The sequence below is a fragment of the Crocodylus siamensis genome, chromosome 12, assembly GCF_052110815.1.
Source record: "Crocodylus siamensis isolate JL-2025a chromosome 12, ASM5211081v1, whole genome shotgun sequence".
Lineage (NCBI taxonomy): Eukaryota > Metazoa > Chordata > Crocodylia > Crocodylidae > Crocodylus > Crocodylus siamensis.
Window position 1 is genome coordinate 9688089 of NC_143406.1, and position 21813 is coordinate 9709901.

The window sequence follows — 21813 nt, forward strand, 5'->3', positions numbered from 1 at the left end:
CACCCCGTTTCTCGGAGCGTTCGCCCCCCGTGACGCCAGCGCGGCCCGTCCAATCCCTTCACCCCGTTTCTCGGAGCGTTCGCCCCTCCGTGACGCCAGCGCGGCCCGTCCAATCCCTTCACCCCGTTTCTCGGAGCGTTCGCCCCTCCGTGACGCCAGCGCGGCCCGTCCAATCCCTTCACCCCGCTTCTGGGAGCTTTAGCCCCTCTGTGACGCCAGCGCCAGCGCCCCCGCCCCGCCCGGGCCGGCTCGGCGCTGGTTGGCTGCCCCTGCGGCTCGCCGGCGTCACGTGATGGTGGAGGCTCCGCCCGCTCCGGCTGCTGGCTCCGGGCCGGGGCGGCGCAGGGCCGGGGAGGCGGCGGCGGCGCTGATTGCCGGAGCGGGCGGCGGCGGCGCTATGGCGGGGCCCTCGCAGGAGAACACGCTGCTGCACCTGTTCGCGGGGGGGTGAGTGCGGGCCGCCTGCCTGGGGCTGCCCTTCCCCGCGCGCCGCGCTCCCACGTGGGCCGGGGACGAGCCTCCTCCTCCCTCCCTCTGTCCCTCCGGGCCCGGCTCCTTCCCCCGCCCGGCGCCCCCCGTTCCCTGGGGCCGCCGCCGCCTCGGGGCCTCCCGTCACTGTCCTGGCTCGTCATTCTTGTGGCTGCCCTCCACCTTTGCGGGGAGCCGGTGCCTCCCTGCGGGACACGGTCTCCCGGGCGGCTTGGCAGCCTCCTGCTTCAGCGGGAAATGGCAGTTGGGGACGATGCGATGGCCGCGGGTCCTGGTTTTCTCCGATTGAAAAAAATCCCCAATTCTCTGATGTTTTTTTTTTTTTTAAACCCCCAAATCCACATCTTTCCACGAGCCAAAGGAAACGCTGCTATATCTGTCTAGGTGTTGGCTGCCGCGGCGCTACCGCTCTGGGTCTCGCCCGCTGGGCTGCGGGGGGTCCAGGCTGGCTGCAGCCGCGCGCCTTGCTGTGGGCACAGAGATCTGGGGGGCAGGGCAGCACATGCCCCCCCCAGCACCCACCACCTCATCGGTGCTCCTCCGTTCGCCGCTCTGCCCCCTAGACGTACCTGGAGAGAGCTGTGGGAGCTCCTCTCTGCCAAACGCCTGGCTTGCCGCATGCATGCGCATGCACACCCCGCTCCCCTTGCTCCCCCTGCCAGCCTGCGAGGGGAAACCTGCAGTTTCCCATGTTTTTCTCCTTTAAAGGAGAAAACTCATGTTTTCCCCGCAGCAGATTTAAAACCCGGATCTCTGGCGATTAAGGTGGACCCAAGAGCTGCAGTCAGCCTCGGATAGGGTTTTGGGTTTCACGTGCAGGAAATGGGTGTGCATGAGTAACACATCCTGAACACCCAGAGCTGCAATTGCTCGTGTGAGTGAAACCAGAGAGCACTATGGGTAGCAGCATCACTTCCCCGAGGAAGGGGGAAGGCTGTGTGGGTTCTCCCAGTGACCAAACCATGCACCTTCCTTGAGACCATCCCTGCAAGGGTGGAGTTTGGACACCAAATATTTGTGATAAAAGTTCCCGTAATCTGGAATTTCTGGACCCAGCAGCTTGTGGTAGATCTCAACTTCTCCAGGGTGGGGAAAAGTACATGTGTAGCACATGTATCGTGTGTCAGCTTGAGGCCTACCAGATCCACATTCTCGCTAGAGAAGAGGCCAGGCCCTGGGCAGTGTAAAGGTGTGGGTCATGTAGCAGGACAACCCACGTGCTGGCTGAATCGAACCGAACCGTGTAGGAATCCTGAGGTTTGTCTAATACAGGTTCAGGGAGGTGGGCTGGGATGGAGAAGTAGTTTAAATTGTCTTGGTGTTAGGCTGGGGATAGGAGCTGAGGACTCAGCAGGAGCCTTTGGGAGTGAAGGTTAACGGGAGTTGACAGTTGTTGACCATAAGCGGGAATTCAGCGTTGTCAGAAGGAAGTTGCTGTAACGTCTAGGTCATCGTGTTTCACTTAATTACATAAGAACCTTTCTCTTGACAGAGAAATGAGACACAAAAAGTAACTTCTACCTAGTTATAAGTTTCTATGCTGATGCTCTGGGAATTAAGATAGAAGCCTCTTTCCCCTTTGTGTGTGTGGGGAGGAATTTTCACCCTTACTGTGGTGCCCTGCACAGTCCTGCTTGCTCTCTGCATAATCATTTTAAAAGGCAAGCCAAATGTGTTTTTTCTCTAACTCTGCTTGCAGTACTAAACAAGGCAAATGAGTCTGTGCCCAAGCTGGCAGGTATTCAGGACAGCCTTCCAAGACTGCTCGGAAGCAGGAAGGGAGCAGGTATCTAACAAGGTATCTTGAGGACGACGCTGAGAGTAGTCACCTGGGGTTGGGTGTGCAACCGTGTGCAATTACAAAAGTCATATGTAGTGATGACATTTTGCTGAACTATGGTTAAATGAAATGCCGAGGGCCAGATCATGCCCTCACGTGTTGTTCCTGTCGACTTCAGTGGCAGCTGTGGGGAAGGAGTCCAAAGGCACAGTTGAGCCTGTCGACTTCAGGCAGCTTGACAGACCGTCAAGGAACTGAGTTTGGGAACAAAAAACTGTTTGCTGGGCATCTCTAGAAATCCCCCCAGTCAACTGCAGTTAGAAAACAGAGGCTGTGAAAGTGTGTGGTCTGTGTCACTATGCTGACAACCAAGGAGACGAAAAAGTTGCAAGAACTTAGCATTTCTGAATAAAAATCATTTTCCTAGGCATTCCAAGCAGGTAGAGACTTTGTCTCTCTCTTAAATTTTATTTTTGTGTTAATCCACTCTGTGCAAGGGACTGACTTTTCTGAAGGTGACTGATTGATATAAGGCCTATAAGCATTTCTCTTAATACATTTTCCCCTCTCTCTGGATAACTTTGTAAAGTGTTTTTAATAGAAATCCCCATAGGAATGTTGTGACTTTGTCTTATTTTATGGTTAACGTTTTTACTAACAGCATTTAAGTGACTGGATACATATGGGTCTGTTGTGATTACAAGTCCTTTTTTAAAATAAAAAGAACTGCATTACAAACCTTTCCACAGTGCTTGCTAGCTGACAGTTCGTTGACCCCTGGGAAGTAGATTGCTGGCCTTAGCCTGGTCAGCAGTGGACCATTGCTTATTCTGTTGCTAAGTAGAGGACTTCAGTCTCCAGCGTCCTCTGGCAACTTTCTGGAACATTAAGTTTATTTAATCTAAATATTAGAAACAACAAAGCTTACTTTTATTAAGGCACTCCCTTGCTCCTTGCTGGCTCTGAGTAGCTTGCATTGTTTTAAGTCCATTTTTTTATTGTTTGCATTACAGTACTGCCTGGCACCTTTCACTGAAATTGGAGCCCTAGTTTTTATTGTATCTGTTCAGATAATAAAGATGTCTCTCCAGGACCCAACATGCCTTAACAGAGCTCGGTATATAATACATTCAAGGGACTTGAATCCCCTGAGCATTATAATCTGGTATGCATGACTGTGACCAGCCAGGTACCCCTTTTCTTTCATCTCAAAGACCTGCTCTAAGTTGTCTCTGTGGGTCCTGACATTGAACAGAGAATATTTGCAGTATGCCTGTGAAGGCATCAGAGCTGAGCTACTGTAGATTGAGTTAGTTTGAGGGAGAGCAGAGTCGATTGAGTTAGTTTGAGGGAGACCAGAGTCCCTTTCAGGAGAGGCCCTGCCAGCCAGCCCATCTTGCAAAGAGGGCAGAATCCATCTTGAGCGCTGTGGGTGACCCCGGCTGTGGCCGCCTGGCAAGGACAGAGGGGTGGTCTTTCTTGGGGAGGCTCAGCTCTCTACAGACACATTCTTAGGAGATGGTCCCAGTTCTGAACATCTTACAAAGTGTCAAAGAGAAGAAATATTGAAATTCCCCATTACAGGTGGGGATGTGAGACAAAAGCTAATTCACTTTCCTAATCCCAGAGGCCCTCCTTCCCGTGGCTCGTCCGCTGCTACCTGCTAACTGTGGCCTCTACTCAAGTAAGGTTGTATCATGCCTGCTGGTGGGACTGTGCATTATTACTGTCTTGGCTGGAGCTGCAGTTGCACATCACAATACTGCATTAGCAGCACGAGAGCATCAGGAAATGCCATTAAAAATGCAAATGACAAAGGGAGTGAAGGCTTTCCATTGAGCTCATGTGGCGGCAACCTTTGTCATATGTATTTTTGCATTTGAGCATCACATTAACAATATAAAGGCTGCTTTCTGTAGCATAGCAGCGGGTGAAGTTCCCAAGTAGCCTCAGAAATGCTGCGTTACTTGGCGTTTATCATTTACCATGTGACGTCCTCTTCATACGTGAGCACATGCGCGCCACCCACTTCTGTAATGACTTCCCTGTTTTTTTCTTTGACATCTTTTACACAAAGAACTTAACTTGTGATTTGCATCTACTATGATTTCTGAGGAATTAGCCAGTTGCAGTGGTTCAGTTAGTCTGTTGGGAATAGTTGTTTGGGGAGAAAAATGCTACTTGCACTTCAGTTGTGTGCTCTTTCTTCTATCCATTGTTGCTTGAACTTGCGTCCAATTAGAGATTGGGCCACTCCTGCATTTTGGCCACTCTTACCCTATGAGCTTGCAGTCTAAAGCCCTGAATTCACACACATTTCTGTATGCACTTAACTTGTAGTTATATGTTATTTGTTCTTTTTCCAGATAGGAAGCTGAGGCAGGGAAAGAGATTCCTGTTACAGACTCTGTGTCACGCTGAGCAAAGCATGACGCTGAACGCAGGTTTTCCAAGTCTCGGCCTAGTGCCCTGAAAGTTTTGCTGTCCTTGTCCCTACAAATAATTGACACAGTAGAAAATCTGGTGGGTGTGTGCTGGGACTCCAAGGAGGTCTCGTGTGTGGGAAGCCAAGGTCACGTTGGATTAGATCTCTAGAACCTGTCGTCCTTATGGAGCTTCTTTTTCTTTAAACAGCACGATAGACTTAAAGGACGCTCTCCTGAGAACAAAACCTGATTAAATAAATTCCTGCAATGGGATGATTATTTTGCTAAATATAATATAGCACCCAAGCAACTTTAGAAACTGTAGTCAGTGTTTTGGTTCTTCCAAAGTAGGGAATGACTGGGTGGGAGTTTTTAACTCTCTCCTCTCATGGCTTTCTGAATCAAGGGGCTGTCTTCTTGGCCTGTATTAATTTGGCTCTAGTGCAGTGAAATCCTAGTCCAGAACTGGGGCTCCTAGGCATTGCTGCAAAACAGCAATTCCCATGAAGGAGTAATAATGTTGCAGTCATCTAAGCTGCTCCACCATTTAAAGCATCTGTGTTACCAGTCCGTTTGCACTGTGATCATGCTTAGAAGTCCCTGGTCAGGGTTCAGGGTCTTATTACTATAAGCCCATGGCACATACCCCACAGAGACAGGCCCTACCCCATGGAGCTCACAGTCTTATCGTGCATCCTGGAAACCATGAAGAGCCGAATACACAGCAGGAATGAAAAGCTGGACTTCAACATGTGAGAGTCTTATCCAGCTGTTGTGAGAGACAGCTTCCTGTTAGCTCTCTTATTTATGGGGAGACGCATTTCTTAGTGACTTGCTCCCATTGTTGGAGAGAGAGAGAGGTCCTTTTACAGCTCACACCAAAAACAGCTAAGCAGAAGATTTTGTGGTGATTGGAAGGAGTCAGGCAGGGACAAGCCCGAATGATGTGCTGTTCAGGAGACTGATTTGGGTATATTTGACAGTTGCAGCTCCTTCTGCCCCATTGAAGTTGCAGAGGGCTTTGTTCATTGGCATCAGTAGGCAGAGAGCATGCCCCAGTCTGGGGTGACATGGTACTTCCATGGAAGTCTTTTGGCATAGTGAGTAATATGTACCAAGGGAGTTTCTCTGGACTTGTTCCATTGAAGTGGTGGCTGCAATGTCCCTCCTATCGTGCTCTGTTCGGTCATCTGGAGGCAATGCACAGTAACACCCACGTGCCACATGCACACCTTCCACGTATCTTTGCTTACATGAGTTGCTCTGTTCAAGTCAGGGGACTAGTGATGTGAGTGAAGTTGTGTGTGTGCCTTCATGCTCTGAGAAGTGGGGTCTATGTCAACCTTCCCCCACTGCTCCTCTGAATATAAAAGGAAACTCCTCATCAGAGCAGTCTCTGAAGGCCTCTTGGAAACTGGGTTAGCTGTGACCTTGGGAGATCAGTGGTGCCACTTCCAAAGAATAGATACCCTCCTGGAGAATGGCTGCTGCCCGCTTCTTCCAGTTGCAGCCATAGGCTTCAGTTTGTTCATCCCCAGCACACTTAGCTGCAGCAGCACAGCGTGGACAAACTGATCCAAGCAGTTATGTCTCGGGCCACGTAAGGATATGGCTATAGGTTAAAACCAGCACCATAAACTTCTCTTGGGAGCCCATTGGGCAGCCAGGGCAGATCATCCCAGGTTCTTGGTGCTCACAATGGAAGTGCTCCATTTAATTTCAGTGAAGAATTGGTGTGGAGGAGAACTCCTGGCAAATTCCTGCTTCGGAGGATGATAATTATCTAATGCTGTACAGACACAAAAGCAGGCGACCCCCACCCCAGGTCAGTGAATGCATTTTATCTTCATATTACAGGTGGGAATCTGACACATGACATACACAGAGGCCCAGGTTGCAAGGGATGAGCACAATCTGCAGCGAAGCCCAACAGTTGTCTCCCAGTCCTAGATTTAGTCCATCAGACCTATTTTATGTCCCCTGGATCTGATAAGAAATAAGCCTTTCTATTTCCTGAGTAGAGTCTAAGCATCACTCTTAGCAGCGCGCTGGCCTGAGGAATGGGGGAAATGCTTGTAAGAATTTGTGCGCTTGGTAACAAAATGATCAGTCAGAATCATGTTGAATCCTTAATATGATGAGGGTGCTTATCTACAGGCCTTTCCTTGGTGATTTGTTGTCATTCAGAACCTACTTTTGCTCCAGAGTAACTTGTCTCACGTACTTTCCTGGTGATGCCACAGGAAAACATCAAAGGCATGATCTGCTTAATGGTACCCTCCGAGCATTTATTGCTGGGGCATGGGGCATGTCACAGAAAAACAGACTGAATCTTTCCATCACAAATTAAATCTGGGTAAAAGCTCTCTGGAGCATTCAGCTTAAAAAGACCTCTCCACTGAGAGAGGGCCTTGGTGTAACTTCATCCAAATGACTCTGCCATAGATTTAGGAGACCAATAATAACTTAGTGGCAGCTCTTGGAGGTACCTGTTGCCTTGATCCCGTGGGCATCAATGGGAATTTGCACAGGTTGAAGGTAGGTTTCAAAGGTAGTTGGGTACCTACAGATGAAGCTAGTGGAATTTTTTTAAAGCACCTGAGTTGGGTGCCTCGGAGCTGCATCTTTAGGCATCTGCGACCCTTTGAAAAGAATCTCGCCCATGGAGTTGCTTGCAGGATTGACTCCCTAATGAAGTCTTGTAATAGTATTGTACCTTTCATTGTGCATCAGTGAGGGAGCAGACCCCCTAACCCTTCAGAGGTTATGTTAGTGTTGGAGCACAATCAGGCAAGAATCAAAAACTTAATGAGTCTAATGTGGCCCCAACACATTGCTAACAACACAAAATGCTGAATTGTCAGCAATATAGAAACTTTGAGGGAAGGAAAGCCACTTTTTCCTAGACTCGGAATATGATATAATTTCTCCCCCAGGCTGCTTCTGATGTATAATGTTGGGCATCGAGGGCAAAGCAAGAGCAAGGGTTAGCAAGGGCAGAACTATTTATACACAGGGTGGGTCTCCGGTGTAGGAGACCGTTGTTATAAATACCAGGAGAGAGTCTGAATATACTTCCCCTCCCAGATGCGTCTTTCCTCCGTGTGACTACTTGCGGTTGAAAGTTCAATTCCTGGGAACTTTTCTCAGACAGCGTGTGCGTGGACAGGAGAAAAAAAAACTTGCTTCCTTTTCCTCTGCAAAAATTGAGGCTGCATGACACAACGCCTTGACCTGAGGTATATCTGTCCTAACCCAGAATACATTACTCCAAACCAGGGTAATTTCTTCACTGAGTAAGGTAATGTTACTCCTGGGACAGCCAGTCAACACACAGCTGCCTTCAGGCTTTTTCTCAAGATCCTGGAGGAACCGTGTTCAGAGCTGTTGCCTTAGTGTTTTCAGCCTTTCTGTGAAGGAAGGTGTGCTGCCAGATGTGCTGTAAATGTACTCTCAGTTAAACATTTAGGGCTGGACTGTGAGCTGCTTAATCCCAGAGATGAGTAGTTGCTCTACTGAGTGGTCCATAGTAGCCAGTGAGAATGAGGGCCTCGCAGTCTGGACATTAAATTTTCTTTCATTAAACCCTGGCCTTAACTCACAGAATGGAGCAGAAAGTGCTTGCTACGTCTGATAGGGTTTTACCACTCTTTAGCATTTCTCTGGTTAAATTTAGAACGGAGGGGCCAGTTTTCCCTTCTAATTGAGTTTGGTTCTTGAAGTTTCTCGAGTCACAGAAAAGGAGGGTTGGAAAGGGTCTTAAGAGGTTGCATCTAGTTATTCCCCACCCCACTCAAAGCAGGACTAGCCCCAACTAAATCATCCCAACCAGGGCTTTGTCTAGCCAGGTCTTAAAAACCTCCAAGGATGGAGAGTCATGCACATAGGAGGGGGTTGGGTTGCTGACACTGTGTTTCTTTGGACATAAGCCATTGGTGTGTTAGGCATGGACATTAAATATGGATGGAAAGAATTTGCAAAGGTAGAAGATGGGACGTGGAGCAGAGGCACAATTGGATGTTGAGTCTAAGAACATGGCGTGACTTCTTTAAACAAAGCATCTGCTTTTGGTCGAATGGATAAATAAGTTTATGTAGTTGTTTGTTCATAAAGCCTGTGCATGTACCTGTCACTTCACAAATCAGCTAGCAAGCTTTCAGCCCTTCTCCCCCCACCTCCCAGCCCCAGAATATCAGGATCTAGTGGTCAGGGTCATGGTAAAAGTTTCATGTGGTCTGTGGAACAGACCCGGCATGGGCCCTTCGAGTGGCAATTGCAGTTTTTGACATAAATTACTTCTTGAACGCTCTGTGGTGTAGCTGACACCGTAGGGAATCCTTGCACACGCATGTGTGAGACAGACTGGAGGGCCTCGTCTCTAGTGTGTCTGTGCTGTTGCTGCCTAGGACTCATAGAGGAGCTGGGGTTGGGGTGGAGAGTAAGGGATAGTGTGCTACGCACCTTGGTATTCTCTGATTCTGGCCTGCTTCCTCTTCCAGAACAAAGCAATGGAGATTTTTTTTTTAATGTTGATTTTGCAAGCAGCTGGTGCTGTAAATGTTGCTTATTATGTTTTGAGAACTGAAACTTCTTGCAGCTTATCGGAAAGTCTTAACAGGTATAAAGTCTTAGTGGTCTTGACTTGCTCATATCTTGTTGTAATTTGTTGACTTTAAAAACTCTGCTGTGGCTGCAGATTCCTTTCAGACTGCACGGCTTTCAGTTAGCAGCTACGCAAGCTTAAGGTTATTGGTGTTTGTCCTCCTCTTTTCCCAGAAGCAGGCACTTGAGACGCTCGGGGAATATAAAGCATTTCCTTTATCTACAGCATGCTGTTTTCAGCCGTCTTCCCAGGGAACTGACATGGGAGAGATGATCCAAGGAAGCCTCACATAGAGGAAAATCAGCTGAAGTACTTACTTGAGCTGATGTCCAGAATATTTATATTATGGGCAGAATTCATGCAACCTTTTTTGAAGTTCAGAGCTTGGCTCCACTAGATGTTGCCAGCATCACTTTCAATAAAATGGTATTAGCCCTAGCCTGTTAAAACTGATGATGCAGATATTAACTCATTGTGCTGTGTATCAGTGGATTACACACATTCCAGAAAGTACTTGCACTTAAATAATAGGGGCTGCATACATTACTCAGGCTATTGAAATAAGAGCAGGATGGAGAGGAGGGAAGGTAATTAGCATGTAGGAGTAGGGCAGGATGGTAGCGAGGCAGCCAGAGGAGACTTGGCAGGCATCTGAGGTTAGAGTTTGCATAACCAGAGATGTTGCTCCTTGTAGAAAGGGCAATGTACCCATCAGTCATGAGAGCTGGGGCAGTACATGTGCGCACACACAACCCCGGGCTTTGTTTAGTAGAGAGCTGTGCAGAAGCAATAATGGAGTTGAAACATTGCTGGTTGTTGATAAGCCATTGCCTGTCAGATAGTAACTTAATTTGATTATGTAAGTGAAATGATGATGTATAACTGCAGCAGTTCACATGCTTGGGGCATGGGGTACGGTAAGGGAGTGGCAGCCAGGAGAAAGAGGATCTGCCCCTGGTTCCCCTCAACACTTCCTGTACTGACTTTAAGTAAGTCGCTTGATTACAGTGCCTTAGTTTCATCATCTGTGAAACTGAGAAGACATGTTATTCCTTGCCCGTTTGTCTGCTTAGATTTGTAAGCAGCTTTGAGCATGGAAAGAAGTACTTGCACTTCCAATGCAAGCCGGCAGGATGCTGAACTTGATGGTCCCATGATCTGTGCTTTGGGCCACCTCTAATACTAATAAAAGCCTTGCATTGCATGGTTAAAATAAACAACAAGTCTGGCAGCAAGTGGTCATGTTCTGTGCACATTGCCTGATGCACATTCAGATGCAGCTCTGGGTGCTGGCTACAGTCCTAGGGCCCTGCGTTGAACGAGACGCTGCTACCTGAGACTGCCTTGTGCCCTGTTGTTGCATTTCATATGCTATGAAATTCTGTGGCAGCTGCTTCTTCGGGTCTAAGCAGTCAAGAATTAGCAGCAGGGCTTTCTTCTTTACTCCGCCCTGCAGCTTTCCAGAAGCCAGTCATCAGGGTCTTGTCAGCTGTGTTGATGCTATTTTGACTATTTTAAATAGTCTTAGCCCCTGGTTATGTAATTTGGCTGTGGGTGATGTATAGCAGTGATAGCGGTTGCTAAATTCTGTCGTTTTTTGAGTGGCTTTATGTGTAATTTTGTCCGTCTTCATTTTTCCCTTTTTTGTACTGGCATCTAGCTGTTTAGAAGCTCTATCAAAAAAAATAGCTGGGGAAAAAGCTTTATGGTGAAGACATCTGTCCTCTTATAAAAGGGGAACAATGATGTCACTGGTGAAGGTATATAAGCTGACTTTATAGGCCAGGCTTGTGCCCTGTCACTTTGAAGGGGATTCATTAGTTGCCCTACTTTCTGAGCTATGCTTATCAAGCTGGGAATATGAAGGTGTAGACATGCTGAGCCTATTTCATTGATTGTATCGTTTATTTGTAGCTGCTCCTGAATATTGCACCACAAAAGCAGCTGACTTATGCCCTACTTGGATCTAAGCAGAGAACAGGGCTTGGGTAAACCTCTGCTTATCTCTAGCTAGACCACTCTTCCAGATCAAAGCTATTTTTAAATCTGAACTTTGAGAACAAACAGAAAAGTCTTTCTGGGAAAAGGCTTTCCCTACGCTGAGGCCTCCTCTCCCCCGTATCCAGGTGAACATGTACACAGCACGAGATGTGTATAATGAAATGGGAAAGATGTGCTATGGCATTGCTCTCCAAATTTGTGTTTACAGAGCAGAAAGCTGATGTCCAAACTCTAGCCCAGTGCACAAAGCAAGCAAAGCCCTGATAACCACCAGGCTGCTCGTTCTGTGAATGATGCTTTTAGCCTCTACCCAAATGACAGTATTTCAGCTGTTATAGGCCTAGCTTCATAAACAATGGTGTTGCTTTATTCGCCAGCCAAGGTCAAAATTAAGAAGATTAAAATGGCTGGAGGCAAAGCTGTTTCCCTTGCCGCCTGTTACTATAAAATCCAGGCGTTGTGCCAGGTCCAGGATAAATTCTTCCAACTTGTGCTCTGAAGGGGCCAGGGGTCAGGAAGTTAGTACCCATGTCAGTGGTGGCATTTCTAAAGGTCTCATACTTATGCAAGCATGTGACTGTGCAGGGGTATTTGTGGTAAAGAGTAGAAGAATCCTATCCAGCACCTGCAAACCTTATTGGGAAAACGGGTCTCGAAGTATTGTCTTCCCTACTCAGATGGTCCTCAGTGTCCTGATGATATTTGCAGTAAGGACTAGCCTATGATGAAAAATGTTGCTGCTACAGATACATGGGTAAGGCACTTAGTATAAACATCTCAAAGTGAAAATGAAAGTGTGCATCAACATCTGCAGCAGGGGTTCATCTGGGTAGAAATGCTGCAAAGGTCACTCCTGTAAGAAACGTTGCCAGCACACTTTCAGTGTAGACATGGCCTTGGACTGTCCCTCCTTGTGCCCGTGAAAATCGACCCTTCCCCTTTGCCAGCCAGTTTGTTGCATCCCTTTGGGCTCCGCTCTGCGTGTGCTTAAACTGAGGGGTGGCGCTTTGCTTTTCTTTCATGGGCACTACCTAAATTGCAGCTTCTCAATGAGCTCCACGTGAGTGAATGAGTTGACTCGAGTGGTGTTTTCTGAAGGGGATCTCGTATGCAGCGTTTCTTGAAGTGGTAACACGCTGAGACACTTGTGTAAACAAAATGCCTCCTTGCCAGCAGGCTCAGCTGTCGAAAATGCCTCTGAAACAGCTGAAATTGTCACTGTGGCCTTCTGAAATTCCATCAAGCTCATCTGTTAAAAATCATAATGTTAACTATCAGGTATCCAGGTTGTGGCCATATTGGTCTAGAGGTAAATGGAATCAGAACTCGTGGCAGAGGTGCTGTCTTCTATTAAACCAACTAGATTTTTGCAGAAAAAATTCTGCCCGAAAGCTTGCAATTAAAGATTTTTGCAAAAATTTGGTTGGTCTAATAAAAGATATCACCTCTACCGCAAGTTCTGATTCCTAATGTTAACTACAGAACTTGGGGTGCTTTACAAAAGAGGACAGCACCTCTACCCCCATTTTATAAATAAGGTAGAGAGATGATTTGACTAAGGTCATTCATCAGGCCAAAGGCAGAGAGACGAGATTAGATCCCATGGCTCCTGTGTTCGCTGGACCACACTGCTTCGAGCACAGCTGCATTGGCAGGGATCAGTATTACAGCAGAGCTGTAATGCTGTTGCAGGAAGCAGCAGGTATATAAGATGGGAATCAGCACTGCTCCCCAGTGTTCGTTCTACCACTGCTTTCGTTGGCAGCGGATAGCAGAGGAACCTCATTGATCCGCAAAGTTGCATATTGTCCTTCCCAGCAACCTTGCTCCATTTCTCAGTAGAGATGTTAACAGTGTTACTGGAAGTCTATTCTTACACAACATCTACCACAGCATTTGTTAGCTGGCTTTGAGGTGCTGATAAATAAAACTAAACTCCACTTCTCAAAACAACACATTACAAGATGCAGTGTGTTCATCCTGGTTTTGTCATCATGTTTAGCTGCTGGCTTTCAGACTCACTAACTGGCAGTGTGTCTCCCTGTCACGTGTGTATTAGTATAGCTCATGGCTTCTGTACACACAGTCAGTTGCAAATGACTTGGGAGCTCTGGTTTCCCGTATCATCTGCTGACAAGAACCATTCCTTGTTCTAAAGGTTGTAGCACACTATAGCAGGAGGTTGGCTTGTCAGTATGCAGAAGCAGTGGGAAAGTGATAAGAATTGATTCACAAGAGCAGCAGTCTCAGCAAACGGCAGTACTGTTGGGAAAACAAAAGACAAACTGAATGGAAGTGAAATGGTTCTTATTAAACTTTGTTGTCTTAATTCTTTGACTCATGTGGCAACAATTTCTTATTTGTCAAGGACAAGATTTGTTTAATGCTCATGAAGCACGTGCTTTTTTTTTTTTTTTTTTTTTTTTTACTGTTAATAGTGGTGTTGTAACATGTTGTTCTATATGTTTGCGTGAGCTTTCCGGTACAGCTGTGCAAAGCTTCGGTAGCCGATTCGATTCGGAGGAGAATCAGCCCGATTCAGCAGCCGAATCTCTGAATCCAAGTCAAATCGGGAGACCCATTAATCTCTCCAAATCGAGTCGGGGAGATTTGGCCATAGGCTATACAGGCAAGCACTAGGCAGTGCTGGTGGGACAAACTCAGGGAGCAGCCAGACGAGCCCCAGCTTGAGCTGGCAACGCCAGGAGAAGCCACGGCTCATGTGGGTGCTCCCCGTGCTGCCCCTGCACCAGGGCGAGGCAGGCAGTGCTGGCAGCCCCAGGAGAAGCCGCGGGGTTTGGAGGGAACGATCGGGGAGCTCAGGGATTGAGCTGGGGGGAAGCCCCTGTTTGTTCCCCCAGCCTCCAATCGTTCCCCCCACCCCCCATGGCTTCTCCTGGGGCTGTCAGCTCAAGCTGCAGCTTGTCCAGCTGCTTCTCTTCCCCCCCACCCCGGCAAGGCAGGAGTGTTGGTAGCCCCAGGAGAAGCCGTGAGAGATGGGAAGTTGGACAGATTCCAGAGTTTGAGCAATTGCTGAAATGAAATGAGATCAAATGAACCAAGATTGCAAATGCTGAGTTTAAGGAGTTGGTAATATGGATGTCGTAAGTCTTGGCCTGGTTCTACCCAGCTTCCTATCATTCAAAAACAAAATTAGAAAACGAGATGGGTGTACAGAGCTCAGTACACTGGGGGAACTTTACTGAGCTTCCTTCTCATCACAGTCACAGAGAAAGGTCCAAGATGAAGTCCTGGGGGATCAAACCGAGAGCTAGGGGAATGATTGGGGCCTGGGGGAACAAACAGGGGCTTTTCCCCAGCTCACGGTTAGATTCCCCAATTCCCCGATCATTCCCCACAGCTTGCCGATCATTCTCCCCAGCCCCTGCGGCTTCTCCCAGGGCTGCCAGCACAGCCTGCCTTGCCCCGGCGGGGAGCAGCCGGATGAGCCGTGGCTTCTCCCAGGGCTCTGGCTCAAGCTGTGGCTTGCCTGGCAGTTCCCCGAGCTGCTCCTGCTGGCGCTGCCTGCCTGTATAGTCTATGGCCAAATAAGATTCAGCGCCAAATATCTTCAGATCCGGATTTACCGAATCGAATCGAGACAGTGATTCGAATCACTGTCCCTCCGAATTGCTGAATCTGAAGTGAATACTTTTTGCTTCGCACAGGCCTACTTTCCAGATCTGAGTCGAGGGCTCCCAGTTATCCATACAGCACGTCCTCTTGCCCACGCATCCCGTTTCCAAATATGAGCTAGTTTTTCAGCAACAGATTAACTCGGGGACTGGAAAGAGACTTATCTAACCACTTCCACGAATGGGGAGTATGAATATATATTACTATATTAAATATGATGCCAGAGAGAAGTGGCCTCGCATGCAGCACAAGGCACCCTGCACCCCAGCGGCTGCCCTCCAGTGCACCCCAGCAATCCCTGCCCCCTGAGGAGCAGACCAGCTAAGCCAACAGATCCTGTCATAGGTCCAAAACCACACTAAAATCTGGACTTGTCGTGCCTCTCTTATGGAAAGCCAACTTTTTGCACAAGTTGGATCAGGAGATCTAGGCAAACAAGGGCACAGAACATGGGAGTAAGAGCTGATCAGTTGTTATTGATTTTTGTTGTGTTTTTTCTAACCTCCCAAACCCCATTGCCACACACCTGTGCATGTGGTGACTAGAAAATGATTCACTAAACTTGTCTGAGATGAGAGCTAGCCATCTCCTGACAGCCAGGTAAACACAACAGTCTGTAACTATTTTTTCCTTTGCAGTAGAGGCCAAAAGGCAAAATTATTTCAGGGATCACATCATGACCCTGCTGCATGTCGCAGTTCCTGTATGGCTGCTGTTCCCTGACCCTGTACCTTATTTGTATTTTATCTTACAGATGCGGCGGTACGGTTGGTGCCATTTTTACTTGTCCCTTGGAGGTAATAAAGACCAGGCTCCAGTCTTCAAAGCTTGCCTTCCGGGCTGTCTACTACCCTCAAGTCCAGTTGGGGACCATCAGCGGAGATGGAGTGGTCAGGCCAACATCCGTATCGCCTGGGCTTTTCCGGGTTCTCAAGTGAGTACAGACCCCATCGCTCGGTGCTGCCCACAGGAGCAGGCCTGGGTCTGATCTCCTTTGCGCCAGCTTAACACTTGAATGTTGTCACTGCTGATTGATTGGCACTGAGGGAATAAGAATTGGGCCTTATCTACTTCAAAGTTGAATTAATCCTTCAGGCTGGTGGGTGTTTCTTTGAACTTTCAAAGGAATCGACTTCCCAGCAGCATGGACAAGCTCTCTAAAGGGTATTAGTTTCTATAACAAAATGGGATGTTACTTTTAACTGGATTTAGGCTTTCTGGTAAGTATTATATCTGAAGGATCAAGAGTATATTATACATCTCGCCTGGTATATGCCATCTTGCAAAAGATGCCTGCCCTCTCAAGTGCTTTTTACTGCAGAGGAAGCGTGGATTTTCTGCCGTCTTGCTCCTGGGACTCATTTCTATTTTGCAGTCCCTCTGTACTGGTAAGGCATGGTAAAGCAAGTCCTGCTGAATGGATTACATCTTGGCAAAGTGACAGAGAGACTAAGTGAGCCCCAGAGACTGAGCTCCCCTCTTTCACTCCCAGAGTCTTTCCTTCCAAATCTGTGGAACAGCCTGGGGAAAAACCTTTCCTTGCTGCCCACCCACACTGTGCCTCTGCTTTGGTCATCAGATAGGCTGCTTCCTGCCACTAACATTCATTTATTTTTCTTTCTTTTTTTAAAAGTAAATTAGTGAACAAAAAGCCCGCTGATCAGAGAGGAAAAGAAAAGCATAACAGCTGTAGTACATTGGGATGCTCTCCTGGAATTGTGTGCGAGACTGGCAGTGCTTAACAGCATTGAAATACTGCAGACTTGGCTTGGATGCCAGCTTGTCAGAGGAGGGAGAAGGGGTACATGCACACACCTCTGCAGCTGCTGCTAGGGGCTAGACGGTCAACAGCCTGGTGTTCTACACTTAGGATTGTTTTCTATAACAAAGGAATCTGGTGATGCTGTGTTTTAAAGGCTTGGTCTGCTAAAAATTGCCGAGTCGGCAACGTTCCCCCTGGCTCTGGCTGGTGAGGTGTCCTGTTCCCAGCCTCCTGGAAATACTGGACTCTTAGTTCTGTAATTCTGTGTTAAATATGCAGCCCACTTTTCCGGGCTTCTGCATTTGCCATGTGATTTGTGACTGTCCTACTTCTCAGGTTCCCAGGTGTTCACTGCAAACTAAATGAGACTTCATTTCCGTTCAAGAAAAAGAAGTCAGGCAGTGCGTTCCAACTGAGGGCATCTTCCCTCTGTAGTTGGCCATGGGAATAGCCCTTCCCTGTCTGATTTTATGGAGTTTGAACTCTTTCTGGTATTGAGGGAGTGCTGGTAAACGGGGCTCTTCTGCACTTATTCTGAAGAGCACCTGTTGTGACAATCCTCAGCTGGAACATGTATGGGAGGAGGAGACAGAGGAAGGAGACTCAGCTTTCACAATAGCAGTTTGACTACAAAGCACAATAGCATCGGGGCTCAGGATGCTTCGTTATTTCTCCTTGCTCTGCTATGCCTGACTTCATGAAAAGCCCACTCTGCTCCCAATGCTCATTTTGAGCTAGTGCACATTATCTACTACTCCTGTGTGAGTACTCAGCTGGACCTTTGAGCCCCTCCATGTCCTTGTCTGGACTACACATTTGCTGTGTCTAGCAGTGGTACCCTCAAACTGTGTGCGCGTGGGGGGGGGGCACATGAATGCACAGCAGTGTGGCAGTACTAGTTAGACCACTGTCAGTGCCTTGTAGATGTGGCTCTACTGCTTCTGCTTCAGGTGGCATGGAGTATTTGATGGTGCTCAATACACTGCTGTCTGTCCATATATCTATGGACAACTTGCAGTGCTCGTCAGACCACTCTTCTATCGATTAAGCACACATCATAAAAAGGCTGGTAGGAGCAGCAGCCTCTTCTGTGGGTTGGAGTGCAGTCGCTGCTGCTCCTACCAGCCTTTTATGATGTGTGCTTAATCGATAGAAGATTGGCTCAAAGAGAAAGCAGCATTACCCAGGCCAGCAGCATTGGTTACCATATGCGATCACCCTGGGGCCCTGGCCCCTGCTGAGATATTCTGAGGCTCCCGCTAAGTAAAAAATATGATCCAGATGTCATGTGGACTGAACATTGTTTATTTCTATCCCAAGTGCCCCTTGGTTTGGTACAGGAATGTCCTGCTTCCTGCAGATGTTACATATGCCAAAGGAAACATGAGACAGCAAAACAGCTGATTTATGTAATTCCAATAAATCTGGCAGATTGCCTGGTGAACGTTGTTATATAATAACAATACAGGAGCAATGGAAAATCTGTGCAGAACTCTAGCTCAAGTCACACCAGGACTCGGCGTCCCTTGGCAAAGGATTCTCTTCCCTTGGCAAACAAACCTCTTTACAACTCTTTTATTATCAGAATGGAGTGAAAGAAGTGCACAGTGCTGAATCTAGGTAACTGGAATATACTGGTCCATTTCAGCCTCATCTGACTTCATCCTGGACCTTTCTCTGGAACTGTGACAAGAAGGAAGCTCAGTAAAGTTTCCTCAGTGTACTCAGCTCTGTACGCCCATCTCATTTTCTAATTTTGTTTTTGAATGATAGGAAGCTGGGTAGAACCAGGCCAAGACTTACGACATCCATATTATCAACTCCTTAAACTCAGCATTTGCAATCTTGGTTCATTTGATCTCATTTCATTTCAGCAATTGCTCAAACTCTGCAATTTGTCCAACTTCCCACCTGCCTTTTCCAGATGGCTGGGGGGGCAGGGGATCTTTCAACGTGATCATACCTTTTGCTTCTTGTGATGGTCAGTATAGTTGCAGGGTAGATAGTGTTTCTGGTGACACTTCCCTGCTGTTGTGAATTTTGAAACCTTTAAAGAAAGCTGGTAGGATGAATAGATCTTTTTGCCCATCTGTCCCTCTTGCTGCAAACAGTTGAGCAGTGGATGTGAACAAGGTACTTTAAGTGGCATTAAGAAATGCTTGTTTCCGTGTCATGCTTCCAGAGGCCTGTCTGTAAAATTTCTCTTGGGAAGCTGAGCATGTTGGCTATGAAAACACTGACTGTGTTAAGGCTAAAAAGAAAATGGATACCCAAAAAAGAGCCAATAAAACCTGCCTGCAGAATAGAAAGCACTCCCAGAAGGACATGCTGTTTTGTGCATAATCCATTTAAGATTCTGATGAGTCACCTCAGCTGGAAGCCCGAGTCGTGACTATTAAGTGACAAAGAACACGCCTCCCTTGGAGACACTGGGCCTGGGAGTTTACACAGAATGCTCCGCTCCGCTCCGGGGATGTGTTTCAGAAGCTGCTGCATCTCTCCTCTGTCTGATGAGCTTGTTTATGGATTCTGTAGCAAACGGTGCCAGAAGTGTTAATGACCTGGAAAACAAAACTCTGGGGAAGGAAAAAAAAAGGGACCCTCGAACCAAAAGGACAGATGCACGTGAACTGTCCCTGGCAGCAAGAGCTATTTGAACTTCCTTGCAAGTTTTTCATGTGATGGGGCTGGCTTAAATAGGAGAGCCTTGCAGGCCAGCCTGCTTGAAATCCACAGTGACTTTTTGTGGCACTCAAGGGTGGCCTTTTTTTGGTAGACAAAACCTGGTACAGGGATACCAACTAATAGTCAACCATTGTTTTGTCTTTTTAAATATGTCTCTCTCCTGCAATATTAAGGATTCTTGCACAGAGTCTGACTCTCCAGTAGTGGTGTTCTGTAGCAAGGTATTGACCAAAAATTGGCAGGTGCCCTTGGAATGTATCCAAACCATTTCATCTGTGTGACATTGATGCCTGAAATTTGGCCTCAAGAGTAAATTGGATGCTTATCTTGCTGGGATCCTATGACCCCAGCTGACTTCCTGCCCTTTGGGCAGGGGGCTGGACTCGATGATCTCCCGAGGTCCCTTCCAACCCTAATGTCTATGAAATCTATGAAAAATTCAGAAGATAAAAAAGGCAATTTAGCCGTGGCTTTGGACTGATAGCAGTATAGTGACTGCATTGCTGCCTGTTCTCCCTTGATCCTGTCCTTAATGCTTCAGGTCCTGGAGTCTAATGATTAAATTAAAGCTGAGATTTACATTACAAAAAGTCCTTATGCTTGTGGTGAAAAGCTTGAAAATGTGACCCCATTATAACTTCAAGGCTCAGACACCTGAAGGCAAAGAGGCAAGGGGGACTTAATTTTTAAGGCCGTCTCAGGCCCCACAAAACAGTGACTCTCTTGTCTTTTGGATAGTCAAGATTGGAGTTCCAGCTACATCACTCTTTGGACATGGAATGAATAGATTCCTCCTGCTGTTGTAATGCTGTCACACATCTGCCCCTAAAGGCCTCACAATGAATAGTTTTTCTGCCCGTTGCTTCCATTCAGAGAAGAGAATATAGAGTTGCCTGGTTGCACTGGAGAAGTGGCAACGTTGACAGTTTGCAAGTAGGGTGTCCGTTGCTCACCCTCCATCCCATATTGGATGGAGTAGGACAGACAGCCTCCTGCATTGCTTAGCCATGACCAGTGAGTCACTGGAGGGTGAACATCAGTTAGGAATGTCTCTCAACCACACACAAGTGCAGCTCTCGAGTAGTAATGCCTTTTCCCTCTACCCGACCTGGAAAGCAAATTGGTGAAGGAACAGCAGTGTTACAAAGAATGCCAGATGCCTTTGTCTTTCAGAACTGACTTATCTTGTGGTCTCTGTTGACTTTCTAATAACCCATTTCCCAATAGCTTTCACGATTGAAGTAGTACCCCATGTTCGTGACACAGATACAGACTTGTCTGCAGTGTCCTTAGTGTTCTGTTGCAATAGCCTACTTTTTAATATGTAAGAAGAGACTGAGAGTCAAGTAGCTTTCAACTAAGGTTGACAGCCAGTGGGCTCATTTTTAACACTTACCAGTGTACTTACGATTTCTCACTGCTTATTATCTGCCAGAATAGAGGGTTGTTGATTTTTTTTTTTTTTTTTTTAAACCCATGTATTGTTTTTTATAGGTCAATTCTAGAAAAAGAAGGACCAAGGTCGCTTTTCCGAGGATTGGGTCCAAACTTGGTTGGAGTTGCACCATCAAGGTAAAGATCTTTAAATTGCTCAGTAATAAACATAAAAGCGTATTTTAAGGCTGTCACAAACACTGTTCCGTGTTCAAATTCACAGTGAAGATGTTTACAAGGTTCTTATTAAACTAGGTTTGATTATAGTTCAGTTAAAGAATTAACTGTTTACCAGGTATAAGATAACTGTAGGCCTCTGGCTAGCAGGCCTGGCACAGATTAAATGACTATGGACAGGTTCTTTAACTCTTCTACCTTCATTACCCGATTTGTAAATAGGGGCTACTCCTCTTTGTAAAGCAGTTGCAGATCAATGGAAGAAAAAGTGATATGTAAGTGAAAAATAAATCTTGTGTATATACTGAGCCATTCTTTTTGTGTTACACAACTCAGAATGGGTTGTATATTATTGTTTAATACTACTGTAGCACATTTTAAGGTACAGATTTAGAGAAGGCAAGAGAACACCTTCATATGCTTTTTATGTCTGTTTACTGCACCTAAGAATCCAGCAGGCTTTCTATGGCAGTTCTATTGGTTTCAGAAAAAATATTTCTTAGATATGTATCCAAGCTGCTTCTCTTGATATTTGCTTTTCATTAGCTGCAAGACAGAGACAAGCAGAGGGAGCTTGGGAATGGTGGAATATTGCATAATGGAATGGATTTCAGTTAGTACTAGCAAGTTAGTTTATTTTAAAAAGGAAAGCAGATTGTATATACAGCTTGTTAGAAAGGATGACTTGGGGAACTGGTCATAAATTGGGAAGTTTGTGAGTGCAGAAAAGCTGAGTAATAATATTATTAGTACTTCTGTAAAGTGATCTAGCACTCTTGTGAAAAACTACAGGTCAGATCCAGAAAAAGGGCCTTACAGG

The 21813-nt window shown here is 46.7% G+C and overlaps 1 protein-coding gene across 1 annotated transcript in view; it reads left to right on the plus strand.

The window, feature by feature from the left end:
• The first annotated feature begins 286 nt into the window (after positions 1-286).
• SLC25A33 (solute carrier family 25 member 33) overlaps positions 287-21813 on the plus strand; it is a 32054-nt gene continuing 10527 nt past the window's right edge. Inside the window, exons 1-3 of the mRNA XM_090024219.1 lie at positions 287-447; positions 15690-15869; positions 20877-20954. Coding sequence (XP_089880345.1) covers positions 293-447; positions 15690-15869; positions 20877-20954 — 413 coding nt within the window. The 5' untranslated portion in view covers positions 287-292. The remainder of the gene's footprint in view (positions 448-15689; positions 15870-20876; positions 20955-21813) is intronic.